Genomic DNA, 24,217 nt, shown 5'->3' with positions numbered 1-24,217 from the left:
TGTATGTATGTATGTATGTATGTATGTATGTATGTATGTATGTATGTATGTATGTATGTATGTATGTATGCGTGTGTGTTTCAGTGTGTGTGTGTTTCGATATGTTCTGCATGTATGTATGTACAGTGGGGAGAACAAGTACTTATTTCCCTCATTAAAATGCAAATCAATTTATAACATTTTTGACATGCGTTTTTCTGGATTGTTTTGTTGTTATTCTGTCTCTCACTGTTCAAATAAACCTACCATTAAAATTATAGACTGATAATTTCTTTATCAGTGGACAAACGTACAAAATCAACAGGGGATCAAATACTTTTTTCCCTCACTGTATGTATGTATGTATGTATGTATGTATGTATGTATGTATGTATGTATGTATGTATGTATGTATGTATGTATGTATGTATGTATGTATGTATGTATGTATGTGTGTATGTGTGTGTGTGTGTGTGTGTGTGTGTGTGTGTGTGTGTGTGTGTTTCAGTGTTAGTGTGTGCATGTGTGTGCTTCAGTGTTAGTGTGTGCATGTGTGTATTCTAGAGGCAGACATTGTTGCTGATCTGGCAGGTGGAGCCTGTCCCGGCCTGTGATAGGAAGAGTTTCCCGTTGGGACAGACACACACCTCATAGACAGTCTGCCTGGTAGTGGTCCCCGAGGGAGAGGCCTTGCCCTCAGGCAGACGCAGCAGCCTGATCCTCCGCGCGTCCAGAGTGATCTGACCACAGGGAGACAATGAGTTAAATGAGGACAGAGTCATGTTATTTATTTATGTATAGATGTGGTAAAGAGGTCAATCGAACTAGATCAAAACACTGGAATTGCCATGGAAACACGTGGGGGAAAGAGCTGTGGGGGAAAAATCCCGAGTCTCCTCATTGCCCCCAAACAAAATTACCCTACATTTAGGCTATTATTTATATGTGTATTTCACACTATGTTGAGGTAAAAACCAGAGTATAATGCTTGTATGGATGTCAACCCCAACACATGTTCATGTCATCGTTACCAATCAACTGCATTACAGTTCAAAACTACTTTGACTACAACCACCGATTTCTGAATGTGAGCTATGCTAACCATCTTATAAGAACGGGAGTTAACAAAGCCATGGGAAGTAGGGGTGCTGAGGGGGCTGCAGCACCCCTGAAAAATCTGAATTAAAAACAAATCTTTATAAAAAAAATTGAATAATTGAAAAAAAAGGAGTGCCCTGCGCCTTTGCTAGTCCTGTATTAGCTGACCGTTATAGCTGTGTCCCCCGCCCCGCCCTTTCTAAACTTGATTATATTATTACATATTACGCAGCGAAAACAGCCAAATATATCCACATTGAACTTAAGTAACCACATTGTGGGTCTGTTACAACACATAAATATTGACAGATTTGACAAATATCCACTTTGTTAGATCAGGTTTGTTGAATGCGCGCCAATCTGGTCAATGAAACATCCACGTTCCATTGAGTCCTTTACCGCATATATAGTTGGATGGGTGGGTGAGAGAGTGAGAGAGAGAGAGTAGAGAGAGATAACTGTGTGGCTCTACCCATGTATAGCCTCTACTACCTAACTTCAAGACAATCACAATGAGAGATGATAAATCACTCAAAGCTCTGTGGACAATATACTGTAGATCCGTTTGTATTACCTGTTCAAAGCACCTCTGACATTCTTCTCTGGGCTGAAGAGAAGTGGCTATTGACTGACAAAGCCGTTTATGGCATTAACCTCTTAACGGCCACACACCCAACTCATCTCTGTACGCTGAATTATTTACTCCTTTATGATTTAAGACTGACAAATCCATACCCAGCGTTTAAGCTACCAATCAATTCCAGCAATAACTTCTCACTTTACTCCGGTATTATCATTTGAATTGGTACAGTACTTCTCTCTCGCCCAACTTTACCATTCCACCAAACCAGACAGTCAGTCTAAATCCCATCTCTCTAACCTCCTCTCCCCCTCGCCCTCCCGGGACTTTTAAGGGGTTGTATTTCCCTAGCCGGGAGAGGATCTGCTCTTAATATAAAAGGTAAAATGAGTCATTTCCAGGGGCCTCAGGGAAGCATTCCTATCAAATGACCTGTAACACTTTTAAGTAGGGAGTCTCAGCTGACTTCTCCACACATCTGCTATTGAGATAATCTCTGCAGTGAGAGAGAGGCCGGGGGCCGGGTATCAGCAGGTCTCTAATAGATAAACCTCACCACTAATTGCGGTTGGAAGTGCCAAGGGGCTCCTAGAGAGCAAGAGGTGCCTTGTGAAGTGTCTGTCCACGAGTCAGGCAGGTGACAAATGGACAGTTGGAAGGCAACTCAAATGGAGTGTGAGAGCAGGGGTGCAGTTACATGAGGAAGATGGCAAAGCACTAAATGTTTGATATAAGCCACATCAAGTCCATAAAATTGAGAGGGGCCTCTGTTCATGTATTAAATCAAATAGTCCCATGATTCTGTTAAATTGTCTGATAAAACTTTGGAAGAATAACCCAAGGGCAACAATACAACAAGTAAAGTTTTACCCTCATCAACATTCACTTCAGATCATAACATCGACAGACAGATATACAGATGTAGAGTATACACAGTTTAAGAAGTCTTAATGCAGCCTTCCTGACTTCCTGACTTCCTTCCTTCATGAGATCAGTGATTAACTAATCTGACATAACTTGAAAATAAAAGCTATGGGGTGAAATCCTTTAGATCAATGACTACTTTAACGGAGGAGTAAGAAAATATGCAAAGATAAAAGTTGAGAGAATGGGCCCCCTACCTCTCCGTCTTTGGACTCTAGGCGTAGGTCACTTCTACATGTGGCCTGGATGTCCCCTGCCTCTGCTAGGATCTGGATTCCTTTAGGGGCCTCCATGTACAGAGACCGTGTGGGAGACTCCAGGCTGGAAGAGAGAGAAGAGACAATTCCATCAATGAATGACTGAATACCCAGGAGAAATCAGAAGAACCATAGCCATGGGGGTAGAGATGATTTATTAGGGGTTCACAGCAAAGCTATTGTTATTCTTTAATAAAAAAACATTCTTGACAGATAAGTCAAGCGTAGATTGGTAATAGATTTTTTAAATTTGGCACACAGAAACGACAGGCCATGATTGACTTGGTCAAAAAGAATGGTACTGATTGGCCTGTAGGTGCCTCAGTTATAAGCAGTCTCACTTAAACCCTCATATCCACCTCCAAATAACACCAAATATATGCCCATATGTATGTAGGCCCATGGTAGATCTGTTAACTTAGTTTGAGAAAGCTAAGGGATTTGTTAAGAGATGGCTGAGTTATTGATCAATCAGAAAATCTGATTTTACGTGTCCATTTAAATACTTTGTAAATCCACTTCACAATGGCCTATCACATTTTTACGTTTCAGGTTCATCAAATACATTACCATGATGAACCATGTTAAGTTTGTTATTGGCGTACAGTATCTGGACATCTGTTTTTGGGAGATGCTGGGTTATCACATATCCGGTCGTGAAAATGTCCTTTCGTAGGATACCTGGAGGGCTTGTTCGACATTGCAGCTGACACTGTAGCCGACAGTGCAGGTGAATGCCTACTGACTGATCTACAAAGAACCTTGCATCATAAATAACTACTCATTATTATTTGTAGATCAGTCAGTAACAATTTACCCATGATATAATACGGTTTTGATCCTCTCGAACATGGCCATTAATATCCGTTGGTTGATTGGTTGAGGCTTTTTGGGTGCATGACGTCACTCCGAGCTCTTACCAAAACACAAAACATGATGGATAGTTTATCTCACCTCGGATCTGATAATACCCACGCCCCAATAACATTGTCGCCGAGGAGGGCTTGCTAGCAACAGTATTTGAGTCATCTCAGGTGTTTTCTTGTAAAACAGCTCAGCTAGCTAGGGAAATGCTAATTCACAGAGTGTACAAAACATTAGGAACACCTGCTCTTTCCATGACATAGCTTCCATGACACCTGGTGTCTTTCCATGATACCAGGTGAATCCAGGTGAAAGCTATGATCCCTTATATATGTCACCTGTTAAATCCACTGAAATCAGTGTAGATGAAGGGGAGGAGACAGGTTATTAAAGAAATACTTATAAGCCTTGAGACATGGATTGTGTATGTGTGCCATTTGGTGTAAATGGGCAAGACAAAATATTTAATTGCCTTTGAACGGGGTATGGTAATAAGTGCCAGGCGCACTGGTTTGAGTGTATCAAGAACTGCAACGCTGCTGGGTTTTTCATGCTCAACAGTTTCCTGTGTGTATCAATAATGGTCCACCACCCATAGGACATCCAGCCAACTTGACACAACTGTGGGAAGCATTGGAGTCAACATGGGCCAGCATCCCGGTGGAACGCTTTTGACACCTTGTAGAGTCCATGCCCTGACGGATTGAGGCTGTTCTGAGGGCAAAAGGGAGTGTAACTCAATATAAGAAAGGTGTTCCTAATATTTTTTTACACTCAGTGTATATATCCTTAGAAGCTGTGTGAATATAAAGTCACTGCAACCTTAGATGGCTGCACCAGACCAGTTGGTGGCACTATAGATGTTATTGGCACAAGCGGCACTAGAGCAATAACTATTGGTCAAGTGGAATTTTTCTCATGCAAATTAATATTAGATTTAAATCATGCAGACATACAATGTGAAATATTGTGATTAGTATATCCATATATTCACATATTGTTGCCCTATTATGTGATCTGAACATACTGAAAAGTGGATATTTTATTCAGTAAAATGAGAAACCGGAAGTTCTGTCGCTTGCGCAGTCAGCATATTACAGCTGTGAGAGTGTATTGAATTATTCTGGAATGCTAATGTGGAGTGTACCAATGGAGATTTAAGTCAACATGGTAATGCTTTCACTGATTGCACATAAAGGAAAGTAGTTCCTTCATGATAGAGGGCTTGTTTCGTTATCCAACTGATCTTGTGTCCTTTCTGTCATCCTGTCCACCCCGTTCATTGCTGCAGCAAGTGACTACAACACACATCAAGTGAATAAAACACACTAAAAGTGACAGGTAAATTGAGATTTCCCAAAATTATTTCTGCTTGCTGCCATATGTATCAGTGGTTCATATATAGGGCCTCCATTGTGTAAGAATATGCTATCCATGTCTATCTGTTGGGGGAGTGTTGTTATCACTCTGTCAGGGATAGGAGATATGAACCAGAGTGTGGAACGGAGACAGGGAGACACTAGACAATGATCTGGGATAAGAGGTTGTGGCTGTGACTGCAGTACCAGAGCTTCCAGTTCATTTCCCTCTCTCTGTCTTCTCTGGCCCCTGCCAGCCTCAGCTGCCGCACAACAAAGGAAATTAAGTATCGATGACATGACCAACAAACAACAAGCAGAATTTATATTCAAATAACTAGCTGTCATCTTTATTAATATCAAATGGGTTTGCTTTGCCTTTACATAGACATTCAAGTGCTGTAGTGGAGGATGAATTCTAGATGAAAGATCTTGAATCATATCAGATTTCCATTATGTATTGCTGTGATATTACTTGACTGTATTTTAGAATTGTATTATGATATTATATATCATATTATTATATTCTAGTATATTACTGCCATTTCATTTGTTCACGTTTGGAAAATGAGGACATGAAAAGGCAACAAAGGGGCCTGGGTTATAACTATAATCACATAATGGCCACCGACGGAAACAACATCTCCACCCCGCTGATCCTCAACACTGGGGTCCCACAACGGTGCATTCTGAGCCCTCTCCTGTACTCCCTGTTCACCCATGACTGCGTGGCCATGCACGCTTCCAACTCAATCATCAAGTCTGCAGACGACACTACAGTGGTTGGCTTGATTACCAACAACGACGAGACGGCCTACAAGGAGGAGGTGGGGGCCCTCGGAGTGTGGTGTTAGGAAAATAACCTCACACTCAACGTCAACAAAACAAAGGAGATAATCGTGGACTTCAGGAAACAGCAGAGGGAGCACCCCTAATCCACATCGATGGGACAGTAGTGGAGAAGGTGGAAAGTTTTTAGTTCCTCGACGTACACATCACGGACAAACTGAAATGGTACACCCACTTAGACAGCATGGTGAAGAAGGAGCAACAGCGCCTCTTCAACCTCAGGAGGCTGAAGAAATTTGGCTCACCGAAAACACTCACAAACTTTTACAGATGCACAATCGAGAGCATCCTGTCGGGCTGTATCACAGCCTGGTATGGCAACTGCTCCGCCCACAACCGTAAGGCTCTCCAGAGGGTAGAGGTGCATCAAAGCTGGGACAGAGAGACTGAAAAACAGCTTCTATCTCAAGGCCATCAGAATGTTAAACAGCTATCACTAACATTGAGTGGCTGCTGCCAACATACAGAGTCAAATCTCTAGCCACTTTAATAATTAATAATTGGATGTAATAAATGTATCACTAGTCACTTTAACTTCTTATGGAACAGTGGGTCTAGCGTCCCACCTCGACAACATCCGGTGAAATTTCAGAGCTACTATAAATATTTAACTTTCATAAAATCACGAGTGCAATACATCAAAATAAAGCTTATCTTGTTGTTAATCCAGCCAAGGTCTCAGATTTCAAAAAGGCTTTACGGCGAAAGCATACCATACGATTATCTGAGGACAGCGCCCAGCAGACAAATCATTACAAACAGTTACTCCAGTAGAGGAGTAACAAAAGTCAGAAATAGCGATAAAATTAATCACTTACCTTTGATGATCTTCATATGGTTGCACTCACAAGACTCCCAGTTACCCAATACATGTTTGTTTTGTTCGATAAAGTCACTCTTTATCCTGTTGGGGCTCGGGGGCAGTATTGAGACATTTTGAAAAAAATATGTGCCCATTTTTAACTGCCTCCTACACCAACTCAGAAGCTAGGATATGCATATTATTAACACATTCGGATAGAAAACACTCTGAATTTTCTAAAACAGTTTGAATGGTGTCTGTAAGTATAACAAAACTCATATTGCAGGCAAAAACCTGTGAAAAATAGATCCCAAAAAAATGTGCATTTTGTGACTGTACTATTTAGTGTCATTGTTTTATAGATACCATAGTGAGAAAGGATTCATTTCGCAACACCTACGGCTTCCACTAGATGTCAACGATCTTTATAAAGTTGTTTGAAGCATCTATGATAAACAGAGAGCAAATTAGAATCCAAGGAAGTTGACATGTCATCACTTCATTTTTTTGCGCCTGCGCATAAATCTGAGAAACGTGAGTTTGTCATCATTTTTTATCTAGACATAGGATAGGTTGTGTGAAAATATTACTGATGTTTAACGTTAAAAATGGACCAAAAGATTAATGCTAAACAACATTTGACATGTTTGAACGAACATAAATAGATTATTTACTAGGTTTTTTTAGCTTTTCGGCGTGATTTTACCAGCCCCCCACCACGTTTTGTGGGAGCATAATGAACGCTAAGTACTTGGTGTTATTTGGACATAAATTATGAACTTTGTCAAAAGAAACCACATTTGTTCCGGACCTGGGATGCCTTCCGGACCTGGGATGCCTGTCTTCTGATGGAGATAATCAAAGGTAAGGGGATATTTACAATGTTATTATCGATTTTAGATGATGCTAACTGTATAGCATAGCCTGTTGTTCTTAGCATAGCACCCCGTTTATTGCAAAATGTGATTTCCCAGTAAAGTTATTTTGAGATCTGGCCATTCGGTAGCAATTACGAGATGATAATATATTATTCTTTGAATGACAATATTATAATTTACAAATGTTTTCGAATAGTAATTTTGTTATGTTCACCGGAAGCATTTCAGAGAAGAAAAAAATCTGAATTTCACGCTACTGTAAAATGCTGTTTTTGGATATAAATATGAACTTGATGGAACAAAAAATGCATGTATTGTATAACATAATGTCCTAGGAGTGTCATCTGATGGAGATTGACAAAAGTTAGTGCATAATTCAAGCTGGTTTCTGCTTTTGGTGACGCCTGACCTTGAATTGAAAATGAATGTTTGTACTTTTGTGGCTATGTACTGTCCTAACATAATCTAACTTTATGCTTTTGCCGTAAAGCCTCTTTGAAAATCGAACAATGTGGTTAGATTAAGGAGATGTTTATCTTTTAAATTGTGTAAAATAGTTGATTGTTTGAGAAATTGAAATTATTAGATTTTTGATGTTTTGAATTTCCAGCCTTGTTAGCAATCCCGGCTCGGGGTTCATTGCTAACCTGTAGCCCCAACAGGTTAAATCCAAAATCCTCCATTTTGTTAGCGCGTTTTGTTCAGTAATCCACTGTCTCAAACAACAACAAATTGCAGAGCGTGAAACTCAGCAAAACAGAAATTCTCATAATAAACATACATAAAAGATACAAGTGTTATACATAGGCTTAACCTCTTGGGGCTAGGTGGGACGCTAGCGTGCCACCTGTGGTGCACTCCATCAACAGCAGGTGCATTTCAAGAGCGGCAAATTTGAATCCAAATAAATGTCAAAATTCAAATTTTTCAAAAATACAACTATGTTACACCATTTGAAAGATAAACATCTCCTTAATCTAACCACGTTTTACGATTTCAAAAAGGTTTTACGGCGAAAGCATAAATTTAGAGTATGTTAGGACAGTACATTTACAAGAGTTGTGTGTAATGTTTTGTCAAGTCAAAGACAGGGTCACCAAAACCATAAAACCAGCTAAAATGATACACTAACCTTTTACAATCTCCATCAGATGACACTCCTAGGACATTATGTTAGACAATGCATGCATTTTTAGTTCTATCAAGTTCATATTTATATACAAAAACAGCGTTTTACTATGGCATTGATGTTGAGGAAATCGTTTCCCTCCAATAACCGGCAGTCAAGTCAGCGTCACAAATTAAATAATTAAAATTAGAAAACATTGGTAAAATATTATATTGTCATTTAAAGAATTATAGATTTACATCTTTTGAACGCAATCAACTTGCCAGATTTAAAAATAACCTTACTGGGAAATCACACTTTGCAATAATCTGAGCACTGTGCCCAGAAAAATACGCGTTGCGATACAGACTAGACGTCATGTTGGGGAGATCTAAAATCGAAAATACTATGTAAATAATCCATTACCTTTGATTCTCTTCATCAGATGTCACTTCCAGGTATCACAGGTCCATAACGAATGTAGTTTTGTTCAAAAAAGCTCATCATTTATGTCCAAAAATCTCCGTCTCGTTAGCACATGATGTAAGCCAGCCGGACTTCTCGTCATGAACGAGGGGAAAAAATATATTTCCGTTCGTTCAAACATGTCAAACGTTGTATAGCATAAATCATTAGGGCCTTTTTTAACCAGAACATGAATAATATTCAAGGTGGACGAATGCATAGCCTTTTATAACGTATTGGAACGAGGGTACCCAACATGAAGTAGCGCGCCAGGTGTCTAATGGGACATCACCGTTCCATGGCTCTTGTTCGGTCAGATCTCCCTCCAGAAGACTCAAAACACTTTGTAAAGGCTGGTGACATCTAGTGGAAGCAATAGGAAGTGCCAAAATATTCCTAAACCCCTGTGTTTTTCAATGGGATAGGTTTAAAATCAATACAACACATCAGGTATCCACTTCCTGTCAGAAAATGTCTCAGGGTTTTGCCTGCCAAATGAGTTCTGTTATACTCACAGACACCATTCAAACAGTTTTGGAAACTTTAGAGTGTTTTCTATCCATATATAATAAGTATATGCATATTCTAGTTACTGGGTAGGATTAGTAACCAGATTAAATCGGGTACATTTTTTTTATCCAGACGTGCAAATGCTGCCCCCTAGACCCAACAGGTTAAAGATAAACTTCTTGTTAATCCAACCACTGTGTCAGATTTCAAAAAGGCTTTACTGCGAAAGCAAACCATGCGATTATGTGAGAACAGCGCCCAGCAGACAAATCATTACAAACAGTAACCAGCCAAGAAGAGGAGTTACAAAAGTCAGAAATAGCAATACAATTTATCACTTACCTTTGATGATCTTCATATGGTTGCACTCCCAAGACTCCATGTTACACAATAAATGTTCGTTTTGTTCGATAAAGTCACTCTTTATGTCCAAAAACCTCAGTTTTGTTAGCGCGGTTTGTTCAGTAATCCATTGGAACAAAGCCCGGTCACAGCATGCAGACGAAAAATCAAAAAAGTACCATAGAATTTCGTAGAAACATGTCAAACGATGTTTATAATCAATCCTCAGGTTGTTTTTGTCATAAATAATCGATCATATTTCAACCGGACAATAGCTTCGTCAATAGAAAAGGAATAACAAGAAAGGCACGCTCCCGGTCACACGCAGGACTTATGACTGGAAATTTCCTCTGTCCTCTCATTGAAAGTGGTGTTTGTCACTCATTTTTCAGAGTAAAAGCCTGAAACAATGCCTAAAGACTGGCCACATGTAGTGGGAGCCATAGGGATCATGAACTGCATCATAAGTCTTTGTATGGTGGATAGGCTTTCAATGGAAAAACAGCCATTTCAAAATAAAAGCATTTCATGGATGGATTTTCCTCAGGTTTTCGCCTGTCATATCAGTTCTGTTATACTCACAGACATTATTTTAACAGTTTTGGAAACTTTAGAGTGTTATATCTAAATCCACCAATTATATGCATATCCTAGCTTCTGGGCCTGAGTAGCAGGCAGTTTACTTTGGGCACGCTTTTCATCCAAAATTCCGAATGCTGCCCCCTATCCCCAAAAAGTTAAACAATGCCACTTTATATAATGTTTACATACCCTACATTACTCAGCTCATATGTGCAGTGGGCTCCAAAATAACTGGCACCCCTGACTGGCAATGCACAAACAATACTTAAAAAAATATAAACAACATAATTATAGAGATAAACTCAAAATACCAACATGTGAGAAATTCTGTACTTTATTAATGTTTCAATGGAACCAACCAAAATCATACAATTATTTAATACAAAATAAATGTAACCAAAATCAAGGTTTCATAATTATTGGGACTCCTCATTTAGTACTTAGTGCCACCACCTCTGGCAAGGATAACAGCATGGTCTTTTCCTGTAATGTTTGACAAGGTTAAGGAACACATTTGGAGGAATTTTGGACCATTCCTCTACGCAGATCCTTTCAAGATCCTTCCAAGATCCTTCACATTCTTGGGTTTGCGCTTATCAACTGCCCTCTTCCACTCAGCCCACAGGTTTTCGATTGGATTGAGGTCCGGCGACTGAGATGGCCATGGCAGAACATTGATTCTGTTGTCACAGAACCATTTCTGTGTGGCTCTTGAGGTATGTTTCGGGTCATTGTCTTGTTGGAAAGTCAACCTACGGCCAAGTCCCAGCCTTCTGGCAGAGGCAACCAGATTGTCAGCCAAAATTGTCTGATACTTGGTGGAATTCATTATGCCATCAATCTTAACCAGTGCCCCTGGACCTCTGGAATTAAAACAGCCCCAAAACATCACTGACCCCCCCTCCATATTTCACCGTGGGTATGAGGTTCCTCTCCTTGTATGCATCTCTGTTTCGACGTCAAACATGCCTATGCTGTATCTGACCAAAACTTTCAATTTTGGTCTCATCTGACCAGAGCACCTTCTTCCAGTCATAATTTAAATTACATTTGGCAAACTCCAAGCGCTTACGTCTGTGTCTTGGGGTCAGAAAAGGCTTTCTTCTGGAAACCCTTCCAAAGAGCCTGTGGTTGTGGAGGTGGCGTCTGATGGTGCTTTTTGAAACCTGGTGACCCCAAGACGTCACCAAGGCCTGCAATTCTTTCACAGTGATTCTTGAGGATTTTGTTGCTTCTCTCACCATCCTCCTCCCTATTCTGGGCGGCAAAATGCATTTGCGTCCTCTATCCGTGAGGTTTTCAAATGTTCCATATCTTTAGAATTTTTTAATAATTCCGCTGACAGTGCTCAGTGGTATATTCAATTGTTTGTGGATCTTCTTGTAGCCATTACCAGATTTATGAAGGTCTATGACCATTTGTCTCTTTTGAACTGCCAGTTCTTTTGTTTTCTTCATGGTGTTGGATGACAGCGGGATATTGCATGTGTGTTATCGCATTTTTATACCCTAGTGAAACAGGATGTGATGTAATGGCTCAATATAGTTCCTTAAGACTTAGATAAACTTAAATAAGTGGAATTTAATTTATGGTTTAATTTTGGTAGATGTTATTTACAATAATGTTTAAGGGTGCCATTAATTGTGAAACCTTGATTTGGAGGACATTGACATTTTAATTAAATCAATAAATTATTTTGGTTGGTTCCATTGAAACATTAATAAAGTACAGTATTTCTCACATGTTGGTATTTTGAGTTTATCTCTATAATTATATTGTTTATATTTGTTTAAGCATTGTTTGTGCATTGCCAGTCAGGGGTGCCAGTAATTTTGGAGCCCACTGTATATACTGTACTCTATACCATCTACTGCATCTTGCCTACGCTGCACGGCCATCGCTCATCCATATATTTATATGTACATATTCTTATTCATCCCTTTACACTTGTGTGTATAAGGTAGTTGTTGTGAAATTGTTAGATTACTTGTTATATATTACTGCACTGTCGGAACTAGAAGCACAAGCCTTTTGCTACACTCGTATTAACACCTGCTAACCATGTGTATGTGACCAATACAATTTTATTTTATTTTATTTGACGGGTGTGCAATGTTGTCAACACTGGGAAATCATCAAATGCTTATAATATTCAAGCAATCTGAATCTAGGCAGAAATTCAAAATAGGCTACATATCCAGAAAATTCAACATAGGCTACATATCCAGAGTGGGGTATAGGACTCTACAGCATGTATACTTATTTTATTAAAAATCAAGGAGATGGTCACTATCTCAGTATGTAATTGGAAATATTGACCAACCAGGGAGCGTGCATGTGGACATAATGCTTTGGACATAATGTCCACTCTTAGAGAGTAAACATAGCGCTAAGTGTGTCTGCTAAAACATAAATGAGCAGAATAATGCTGTGATGGTACACCATGTCCTCTCAGAGGTGATCAACACAACAGGACAAAACTTTATTTGGAGTTCGACATCAGTGTAGGAGGATGAGAAACAGCTGACTATCTCTACTGTAAAGATGAAGGACAAAACATTGTCATCATGTCATGTGTTGTTGTCATGTTGTGATCAGAAAAGAGTCAAACAACAACTATACAATCATTGATTAGATTCACAATAAAGGAATTTAAAAAGTATTTATTGGTTTGAAAATCCAAACAATCATTCCCATTAATCTTAGCCCAACGTGCTCTTCCTCTTTGAAAAGCATGTGATTGTGAGCCTCAGCCTGGCTATCTATCTGTATTCAGGGTTGGGCTGTGCGTCTCAGATGCTGCTGGAGGGGAAATAAACCGATTATAAGACATAACGTTACAGCAACAGCATCCTTGGTGTCGACTCAGTATCACAGAGAGTCCCCCTCCCCCCGCTGAGCATCACCCATAAAACAGGAAGATAAGAGGTCATTTGCATCCATTGAGAATATGAGATGCCACCAGGGGGATGGATGCTTTAAAACAAAAGAGAGAGTGCCTCCCTCCCTTCCCTCTCTCTCTCTCTCTCTCTGTTCCCTCCCTTCCTCTGGTGGCATGCACCACCATCAACATTTCCAGCTGAGATCAAAGATCAAAGGTGAATTACTTTTCATTCGTCCTCGTTCATATCACCAGAGTTCAAATATGCCATTGTGTAAATGATATGGTTTTCCACTTGTAAGAAATTGCATGGGATTACAATGTAAATGTACGCCATATTTTTGCGGTGTGTTTTCCCTTTTGTGTCCTTCACAATGTCTCCTAATCATGGCTAATTATGATCTGATACATACAGTATTATCTGTATACAGTGGTCAACTGTGAGAAATGAAATGGATCCTACTTTAACCGGACAAGTGATCATAGAGCTAATTGGTTGGATAACAGTAGAGTTTATTATCTCCAGTGATTAGTTTGATTGTGGCTTTCTGAAATAACCTGAACATCGGCGACGGCACACTATGTTCGCCCAATTACTTCGACAAATATACACTTTGAAATGGGGTTCTGTTTGACATGTCCGGGTCTTATTGCAGTGTGGATGGGAGTGCTAAACCTATTGCATTTCCACCAGGGCCTACTTCCTCAGCCGAACGACAGACACAGAATTTGTTTTAATGATTACAAATCACCTCCAAAACTCTGCTCAAAGGTAAAACAGTTTTGACGGTTGTCATGACTGTCCACGAGAATCCAAATAGGTCAGATCAGGTTTGCAATGAATAACTTCAATCAGACCCAATCATACTGTGACTTGGAAAGTATACCCACTACACGGATAAAGTTTCCATACTAAGGGTTGTGCATGTAATATGGAACATGATGAAAGTGGTGATTTGAGAAGTTGTAAGAGATAACTGTTTTCCATAACTTGGCACAGTGAGTAGTCACTGCCCTGGAGTGAGGTCAGGGAGTGTGCCAGCCTGCCGGAACTGCCCCTTTCGAGCAAAAGGTATAAATAATGAGTTAAGAAAAAAGCAGAAGGAACCAGAAAATGCATGAAGCGGCTGCTACACGTTTAAAATGGTTTGAACTTTGAATCTCAACATGAGGTGGAGATGATAACATCACCTCCAATCTCTGGTACGGCTGATTAGCTGTCCTATGTAAAGTATCATCAAAAGCAAATTTAAGTAGGACCATCCTGTTACTCTACTCTCACCACCCCACTGGGGAATCATCGATAATATAATCATATATATATAATCATCGATATCATCGATACCTACGTAACAGCCACTGGCAGCCTGTGGCGCGATTTTCAAAACGTTAAAAATCCTATTACTTCAATTTCTCAAACATATGACTATTTTACAGCTATTTAAAGACAAGACTCTCGTTAATCTAACCACACTGTCCGATTTCAAAAAGGCTTTACAACGAAAGCATAACATTAGATTATGTCAGCAGAGTACCCAGCCAGAAATAATCAGACACCCATTTTTCAAGCTAGCATATGTCACATAAACCCAAACCACAGCTAAATGCAGCACTAACCTTTGATCTTCATCAGATGACAATCCTAGGACATTATGTTATACAATACATGCATGTTTTGTTCAATCAAGTTCATATTTATATCAAAAACCAGCTTTTTACATTAGCATGTGACGTTCAGAACTAGCATACCCCCCGCAAACTTCCGGGGAATTCGCTAACATTTTACTAAATTACTCACGATAAACGTTCACAAAAAGCATAACAATTATTTTAAGAATTATAGATACAGACCTCCTCTATGCACTCGATATGTCCGATTTTAAAATAGCTTTTTGGTGAAAGCACATTTTGCAATATTCTAAGTACATAGCCCAGGCATCACGGGCTCGCTATTTAGACACCCGGCAAGTTTAGCACTCACCATAATCATATTTACTATTATAAAAGTTTGATTACCTTTTGTTGTCTTCGTCAGAATGCACACCCAGGACTGCTACTTCAATAACAAATGTTGGTTTGGTCCAAAATAATCCATCGTTATATCCGAATAGCGGCGTTTTGTTCGTATGCGTTCCAGACACTATCCGAAATAGTAAAGAAGTGTCGCGCGCATGGCGCAATTCGTGACAATAAAATTCTAAATATTCCATTACCGTACTTCGAAGCATGTCAACCGCTGTTTAAAATCAATTTTTACGACATTTTTCTCGTAGAAAAGCGATAATATTCCGACAGGGAATCTCCTTTTCGGCAAACAGAGGAAAAAATCCCAAAGGCGGGGGCGGTCGGGTCACGCGCCTAAGCCCAGTGTCCCTTGATCGGCCACTTGAGAAAGGCGATAATGTGTTTCAGCCTGGGGCTGGAATGACGACATTCTGTTTTTTCCCGGGCTCTGAGCGCCTATGGACGACGTGGGAAGTGTCACGTTAGAGCAGAGATCCTTAGTAAATGATAGAGATGGAAAAGAAGTTCAAGAAATGGTCAGACAGGCCACTTCCTGTAAAGGAATCTCTCAGGTTTTGACCTGCCATTTGAGTTCTGTTATACTCACAGACACCATTCAAACAGTTTTAGAAACTTTAGGGTGTTTTCTATCCATATGTAATAAGTATATGCATATTCTAGTTACTGGGTAGGAGTGGTAACCAGATTAAATCGGGTATGTTTTTTATCCAGCCGTGTCAATACTGCCCCCTAGCCCTAACAGGTTAATTAGCTAGTAAATAAATAATTAAACCAATTCGTGTGGTACTGAATCATAAGTAAGGCTCTGGTTAGATGCAAGGAGGTTACGACTGTTCAGAATGGTGATATGATACGAGGTTTTGATTAATAAGTTGACTGTTTATAGGTGTGATAGGTAAAGATCTTTTAGAGTTTGATTCTAGACATGGTAACTCTTTAACCTGTCTGGGCTAGGGGGCAGTATTTTCACGGCCGGATGAAAAACGTACCCAATTTAAACAGGTTACTACTCTGGCCCAGAAACTAGAATATGCATATTGTTAGTAGATTTGGATAGAAAACACTCTGAAGTTCCTAAAACTGTTTGAATGGTGTCTGTGAGTATAACAGAACTCATATGGCAGGCAAAAACCTGAGAAAAGTCCAAGCAGGAAGTGGAAAGTCTGAGAATTGTAGTTCTTCTTTTGATTCTCTATCGAAACTACAGTGTCTGTGGGGGACGTTGCACTTCCTAAGGCTTCCATTGGCTGTCTAAAGCCTTCAGAAAGTGGTTTGAGCATTTTGCTGTCACTGGGCAGATAATAGGAGCTCAGTTACTGAGTGGACTGCCTGGCAACAAAGGGATTGGATATGCTCGGTCCCGCGAGCGCGCCCCTCCTTCTTTTTCTTCTTGAATGAAATGCTATTTTCCAGTTGGAATATTATCGCAATTTTACGTTAAAAATTGAAAAAAGATTGATTTTAAACAGCATTTGACATGCTTCTAAGTACGGTAATGGAACATTTTTACTTTTCGTCTCTCGTTCCGCGCTCGCGCGTTATGCCTTTGGATAAGTGATCTGTACGCACGAACAAAACGGAGGTATTTGTACATAAATATGGATTATTTCGAACAAAAACAACATTTCTTGTGGAAGTAGCAGTCCTGGGAGTGCATTCTGACGAAGATCAGCAAAGGTAAGAGAATTTTTCTAATACTAATTCTGAGTTTAGGTTTCCCCGAACTTGGCGGGTGTCTGAATAGCTCGCCGTGATGGCTGAGCTATGTACTTAGAATATTGAAAAATGTGCTTTCTCCGTAAAGCTATTTTAAAATCTGACACAGCGGTTGCATCCAGGGGTAGTCTATCTATAATTCTTAAAATAATTGTTATTTATTTTGTCAACGTTTATGATGAGTATTTTTGTAAATTGATGTGCACATTCACCGAACGTTTTGGTGGGAATACATTTTCTGAACATCACGCGCCAATGTAAAATGCTGTTTTTGGATATAAATATGAACTTTATCGAACAAAACATACATGTATTGTGTAACATAATGTCCTAGGAGTGTCATCTGATGAAGATCGTCAAAGGTTAGTGCTTCATTTAGCTGTGTTTTGGGTTTTATTGACACATGTCCCTGCTTGGAAAATGGCTGTGTGATTATTTTTGTCTATGTACTTTCCTAACATAATCTAATGTTTTGCTTTCGCTGTAAAGCCTTTTTGAAATCGGACAATGTGGTTAGATTAACGAGAAGTTTATCTTTAAAATGGTGTAAAATAGTTGTATGTTTGGGAAAGTTGAATTATGACATTTTGTTGTTTTGGAATTTTCCGCCCTGATATTTCACTGGCTGTGTCCCGCAGCGTCCCACCTAGCCCATAGAAGTTAAAGAACTGCTCTCCATGTGCCCCAGATCCTAATGAGTTAATTGTTACATGATTAATTTAGTAGGTAATTATTAGACATATTTAGTTAATTCGATAAATAACAGTCAATGTTAATGTTAAAGTCAAGTCACGACACGGTCGAAAAATAAAGCCAGATAAAATAGTGGCTCCATTTTCAAAGGAAGCCTTTTATGGGTTTATGTCACATTTGTTCTTGAGAACACATTCCATGTTCAAGGAGTTATTGTAATGTTTTTTTGCTCTCAAGCTAGGCATCATATTGTTTTGTCTTTATCTGTGTAGAGAACGGGTCAGGACATCTGTCAAATATTCCTGTCCTCCTTTCTGCTGCCACAAGTGAGAAATGTATTCAATAGAAAGACATGTAATGTGGATGACACATGATCATCAACCGAAGAGATATGATGCCGGCTATTGTTCTAAGTAGGAGAATATGACTCTCAAAATAGAACATGATGGGATCCTGAATTGATGCCTGCCAAGGATTCCAACACATTATGTTAAGATTAGATTTTACTCATGCTCCACTGTGCTCACCCCTCTTTCCAATTTGGGCCATATCTCATTTTCAATTGGCCACTTGTTACAAAAGTGCGCATAAATAGAAGAAAAAGCCCTAGCCTCCAACCAACAATTACACTGGGAATGGTATGCTGAGCTCCGGAGCATCACTCAAAGTGATCTCTCCTTTTCCTAAAAAATCCTGCCAAAAATCCTGTGTTTCTATGTCAAACAATTTTGTTATATGTTATATGTTAAATGTCTTCTGTGATGTATATAAAGTGTAATATTTCGATTTTTTTTAAAATTCTGACATGGTACAGGTGTCTTCTTTTTTGTAAGCCTATAACCATGTTTGTTAGTTGTATATGTTTGTTTCAAAGTAGATTTTATTAAGACTACCAAGAGTCCCTCTCTGACCCTGATTTAGCCCACTGCAGTAAAAGGTTAAATGATCATGTCTAAAGCTCTGTAAATGATTGATGAGTCACGGTTCACTTACACAAAGAAGCTGTACCGTTCTAAGTTCCACTGAATGGGCCTCCTCTGTTCTGAAAGTAAAGGATGATGCATGGCCTGCTACAGTAGCATGGTGATGCTATGAACTGCGTGTTCATACAGAGTGTTCATTTTGATTGATGGGTGTCAGAATGTTTGGTGTATGTGGAGGCAGGGATGATAACCAGTGTCAACTGTCAACAAGGGTGGGCCCACTGTATCCTTCTCTCCTCGCACTCTGTTAGGGCCAGGGGGAAGGAGAGAGGTGCTGTGTCTGTGGCTTCACAAACATCATTTTAGGGCAGGGGTGTCAAATACATTTTGCCCCGGGGGCCCCATTCGGTCTGCAACGAGTCCTCTATCTATTGTTTTGGGAATTTTTGATACTCCCTGACTGTCTAGTTTTCATTTCTGTGATTGTGAGCTGGACAAAACTGTATAAATGTAGGTCCATTATCATTTCTACACAGTTTAAATTTGGGTTTAGTCATTTTAAAGTATATTTAATTCATTTCACCCCCACCCAAATGATAATCTCAAAACGCCCACAGGCCGGATTGGACCCCCAAACATTGTGCTATATGTTTGACACCCATGTTGTAGGTGGTAAGGTGGAAGGTGAAGAGTGTGTTTGTGTGTGTCTGTCCATATATGTTTTGGGTGGTGGTGTGGTAGTATAGTCACCAGGAGGTAGTGTGTCGGTGGAGGCTAACGCTCCAAGTGGCACTAACTGCTCATTATCCCTCTCACTACAAATCTGTCTTCCCTGCCATGTCTAATCCACCACTTGTCAGCCATCACCCACACTCTACTTCTCTTTTCCCCTCTCCCTCTCTCCCTTCTCTACGTCTCTTGCCTCTGATATTGGCATTGTACTTCATATGTTTGTTTTAGTTAATGAGAAGCTCCTTTAATTACATTTTGATGAGCATCCGGGCATTGATCTGGATGGAGAGGGGACTCATCCACTGCCAAAGATACAGCCATTGATCTGTACATGTCGGAGACCACAAAACAACGCAACCAAATGGTTCTTCATCAACACTCAACTGGACGGGTTGAAGCGCTAATTGCTCGAGGAGTGTAAATTGCTTCACAGAGTCGAGTCTTTCCAAGCTACAGGGCATTGGAAGAAAGTCCAATCATGTAGGCCTGTTCCAAAGCTAATTTTTGTATTTAATTATCCTTTATTTAACTAGGCAAGTCAGCTAAGAACAAATTAATATTTACAATATTCATATTTACATACAACAAGTATGGAAAAAACAAAAAATGTATGCACTCACTCTGGATAAGAGCGTCTGCTAAATTACTAAAATGTAAATGTAAATGTACAATGATGGCCTACCCCGGCCAAACCCTAACCCGGACGAAGTTGGGCCAATTGTGCGCCGCCCTATGGGAATTCCAAACACGGCCGGTTGTGATACAGCCTGGAATCGAACAAGGGTCTGCAGTGATGCCTCTAGCACTGAGATGCAGTGCCTTAGACCGCTGCACCACTCGTGAGTCCCCCAAAGTAATGTTACACTGTATTATTTGCTACAAGGGTAAAATGTATCTATCTACCTGTGAGTGGAGCCTATCTGCTGTTTCTAAACTATTAAATCGATTTTGTGATTTTAGTTGACTACAAAAAAGGTATGTTAATACTGTATGCTAGCATATAGGTGGGGACTCACATATCATTCTCTACCCCATTAAGAAGGAAAACTGAACCAAAAGGAAGATTTTGATGCTGTGCCTTAGCACAAGCAAATAACCTTAGTCTGATGACAGAACACACACCTGAGGTATAGGCCCTGTCAGCAGAACATCTACAGAAATCTTTAAAACACCACTTATCTGGCTGGAATATATATTAATGGTTGTCAGTGGCAGTATGCATAGGGTTAGTGAATCATTTAAAAGGAAATAATCCAATCACACCCTCCCCATATATCTTTTTATTTTTTATTTTATTTTCTTTAATTATGAATGCATAGAAAAGGGGAAAGTTAATATATACTTTTATGGATCAGGGTGGATTCAAAGAGAAACTTATCTTACCGTAGCTCTTTGAAGGGCTCGGCCCTGACGTGTGGCGTCTCCACAGAGTTGGTGAATACGGCTCCCTCGGCACCTGTAATCACAGAACTACAACATTAGCCAGGAGACCTCCCCCCTCTGCCAGCCGTCGGCCCGTCGCTCAATACCACACTGTGATGCCAAATCAATGGACATAATCTCTAAAGCTACAGATCTATATGGGCCGCCATGGCCGCCACGTCCCACAAGGTCTCACCTATGCCACAGAGTTAATTTAGGCTCTGAGCTACTGTAGTCCCACCCTATGCTATTGAATAACCTTTACGTTGGGGTGCTGCTAGTGGATCGATGGCCTCAACTAAATGTGTTTCAAAGCACTTTGTGGCACGGCAGGGACTACAAAACACCTCTAAAAGTTTAGCGGTAAAAAAGTTATCCTATTCAAAAACAAATAAGGGGAGCATTTTCAATAACAGCGACAGGGTGATGGTTGGGTACTTGAATATTTACAGGGACGTTATTCCTTTAAGGATTTGCTTGAATTACAGCCTTCAGCTTTTCGCTTGGAAAGCAGCAAAGGAAAATATGCAAAGAGAAGTACTCCCTCAGCTATGTGGGACATTCGGAAAGTATTCAGACCCCTTGAATTTTTCCACATTTTGTTATGTTACAGCCTTATTCTAAAATTGATTAAGTTACATGTTTTCCTCATCAATAGACACACAATACCCCATAATGACAAAGCGAAAACAGGTTTTTAGAAATGTTTGAAAATGTATAAGAACTATATTTTTGAATACCGTATTTACAGAAGTATTCAGACCCTTTGCTATGAGACTCAAAATTGAGCTCAGGTGTATCTTGTTTTCATTGATCATCCTTGAAATGTTTCTACAACTTGATTGGAGTCCATCTGTGGTAAATTAAATTGATTGGACATGATTTGGAAAGGCACAGAGCTGTCCATATAAGGTCCCACAGTTGAGAGTGCATGTCAGAGCAAAAACCAAGTCATGAGGTCAAAGGAATTGGGGAAGGGAAGGGTCTAGGGAAGGGTACCAAAACATTTCTGCAGCATTGAAGGTCCACAAGGACACAGAGGCCTCCATCATTCTTAAATGAAAGAAGTTTGGAACCACAAAGACTCTTCCTAGAGCTGGCCCCCTGAGCAATCTGGGGAGAAGGGCCTTGGTCAGGGAGGTGACCAAAAACCCGACGGTCACTCAGAGTTCCTCTGTTGAGATGGGAGAACCTTTCAGAAGGACAACCATCTCTGCAGCACTCCACCAATCAGGCCTTTATGGTAGAGTATCCAGATGGAAGCCACTCTTCAGTAAAGGGCACATAACAGACCGCTTCGAGTTTTCCAAAAGGCAACTAATGTACACAGACCATGAGAAACAAGATCCTCTGGTCTGAAGAAACCAAGATTGAACTCTTTGGTCTGAATGCCAAGCGTCACGTCTGGAGGAAACCTGGCACCATCCCTACGGTGAAGCATGGTGGTGGCGGCATCATGCTGTGGGGATGTTTTTCAGCGGCAGGGAATGGGAGGCTAGTCAGGATCGAGGGAAAGATGAACGGAACAAACTTCAGAGAGATCCTTCATGAAAACCTGCTCCAGAGTGCTCAGGACCTCAGACTGGGGCAAAGTTTCACCTTCCAGCAGGACAATGACCCTGTGCACAAAGCAAAGACAACGCAGGAGTGGCTTGGGGACAAGTCTCTCAATGTCCTTCAGTGGCCCAGCCAGAGCCCGGACTTGAACCCAATCGAGCATCTCAATAGCTGTGCAGGGATGCTCCCCATCCAACCTGACAGAGCTTGAGAGGATGTGCAGAGAAGAATGGGGAAAACTTCCCAAATACAGGTGTGCCACGCTTGTAGTGTCATACCCAAGAAGACTCGAGGTTGTAATCGCTGTCAAAGTTTCTTCAACAAGGTAAAGGGTCTGAATACTTATGTAAATGCTATATTTCAGTAAAAAAAAAATGCTTTGTCATTATGGGGCATTGTGTGTAGATTGATGTGGAAAAAAATGTGATCCAATTTTAGAATTTACAATACAATTTACAATTTAGTCATTTAGCAGACGCTCTTATCCAGAGCGACTTACAGTAGCGAATGCATACATTTCATGCATTTTTTTGTACTGGCCCCCCGTGGGGGTCTGAATTATTTTCCGAATGCACTGTAGATAACTTGATGGTCTATTCCAGGTGGAAGCGCTTCTGTTCTCCTGATGTAAATGTAATGGCAACAGCACAGCAGCTTTGGTCTTCCTGTATGTATCCCAAAGGCCTCTTGGGCATATGTGCAGTAGGCTTGGCAGGGGGTTTGTTCTGCATTGGGTTTGAAGAGCTGTGCTCAGTGGGGAAAGTTTACTCCGTTGTTTTACTCTGACAGCTCTGCTGCTAGGAGTCACACCTCTTCAGCAGGGATGAAGGGAATGGCTATAAGACTGTGTCACTGGACTTCTGTGTTGTAAAATGACTCAGAAGGTTTCTTCAAGCTATGTTTTTTTGTTTTTGCATTTTCTGTTTGTCTGGCTTCCCCTTTTAGGGGGTTTAGGTCAGGGTTATTATTCACCACTCTGTGACAAATGTATTTGTCAAAAAGGTAATAATAGAAACATTATTTGATAAAAATGTTTTTGTAAGGAAGCAAACATTGAAACAGCAGACAGGCTAATGCAATGACAGTTGCATGAAACAGATGAATATGAAAAGTATTATTAATGGAGTCAATATGGAAATAACGCAGGCCACATGGAATACAGTATAAATTGTTATTGAATATTGTCAGATGCACTTTGTTTGAACTCCCACAGGGATGAGGGTCCATTAAGAGACACTAAACAGGAGCCAGTATTCCATCAGACCATTCATGTGATGTTTTTGTTGTCATGTAAACTAGATAGGTGCAGTGAAATGTGTTGTTTTCTGGGTCAGCCATAGCAGTACAACACCCCTGGAGCAAATTAGGGTTAAGTGCTTTACTCAAGGACACATCAACAGATTTTCACCTTATCAGCTCAGGTATTTGAACCAGTGACCTTTTAGTTACTGGCCCAATGCTCTAACCACTAGGCTATCTGCAGCCAGTGGTGTAATTTACTTATGTAAAAATACTTGTAAGTACTACTTAAGTAGTTTTTAGGGATATCTGTACTCTACTTTACTATTTATATTTAAGATTACTTTTACTTTTACTTCACTACATTCCAAAAGAGAATTATGTACGTTTTACTCCACACATTTCCCTTACACCCAAAAGTACTCGTTACATT

At 40.1% G+C, this 24,217-nt stretch overlaps 1 protein-coding gene across 2 annotated transcripts in view; it reads right to left on the bottom strand.

Moving 5' to 3' along the window:
* Positions 1 to 421: 421 nt before the first annotated feature.
* The window catches only part of LOC106603489 (delta-sarcoglycan), a 111,966-nt gene continuing 88,170 nt past the window's right edge, over positions 422 to 24,217 (bottom strand). Inside the window, exons 5-7 of one of the 2 annotated variants that reach the window (XM_014197254.2) lie at positions 20,950 to 21,022; positions 2,779 to 2,902; positions 422 to 719 (exon numbers count right to left, since the gene is read on the bottom strand). In XM_014197254.2, coding sequence (XP_014052729.1) covers positions 540 to 719; positions 2,779 to 2,902; positions 20,950 to 21,022 — 377 coding nt within the window. In that variant the 3' untranslated portion in view covers positions 422 to 539. The remainder of the gene's footprint in view (positions 720 to 2,778; positions 2,903 to 20,949; positions 21,023 to 24,217) is intronic. The other variant, XM_014197253.2, reaches the window with a different exon arrangement.

This window comes from Salmo salar, chromosome ssa04 (genome assembly GCF_905237065.1).
Source record: "Salmo salar chromosome ssa04, Ssal_v3.1, whole genome shotgun sequence".
NCBI classification, from domain to species: Eukaryota; Metazoa; Chordata; class Actinopteri; order Salmoniformes; family Salmonidae; genus Salmo; species Salmo salar.
This window is presented reverse-complemented; position numbering and strand designations above follow the sequence as displayed.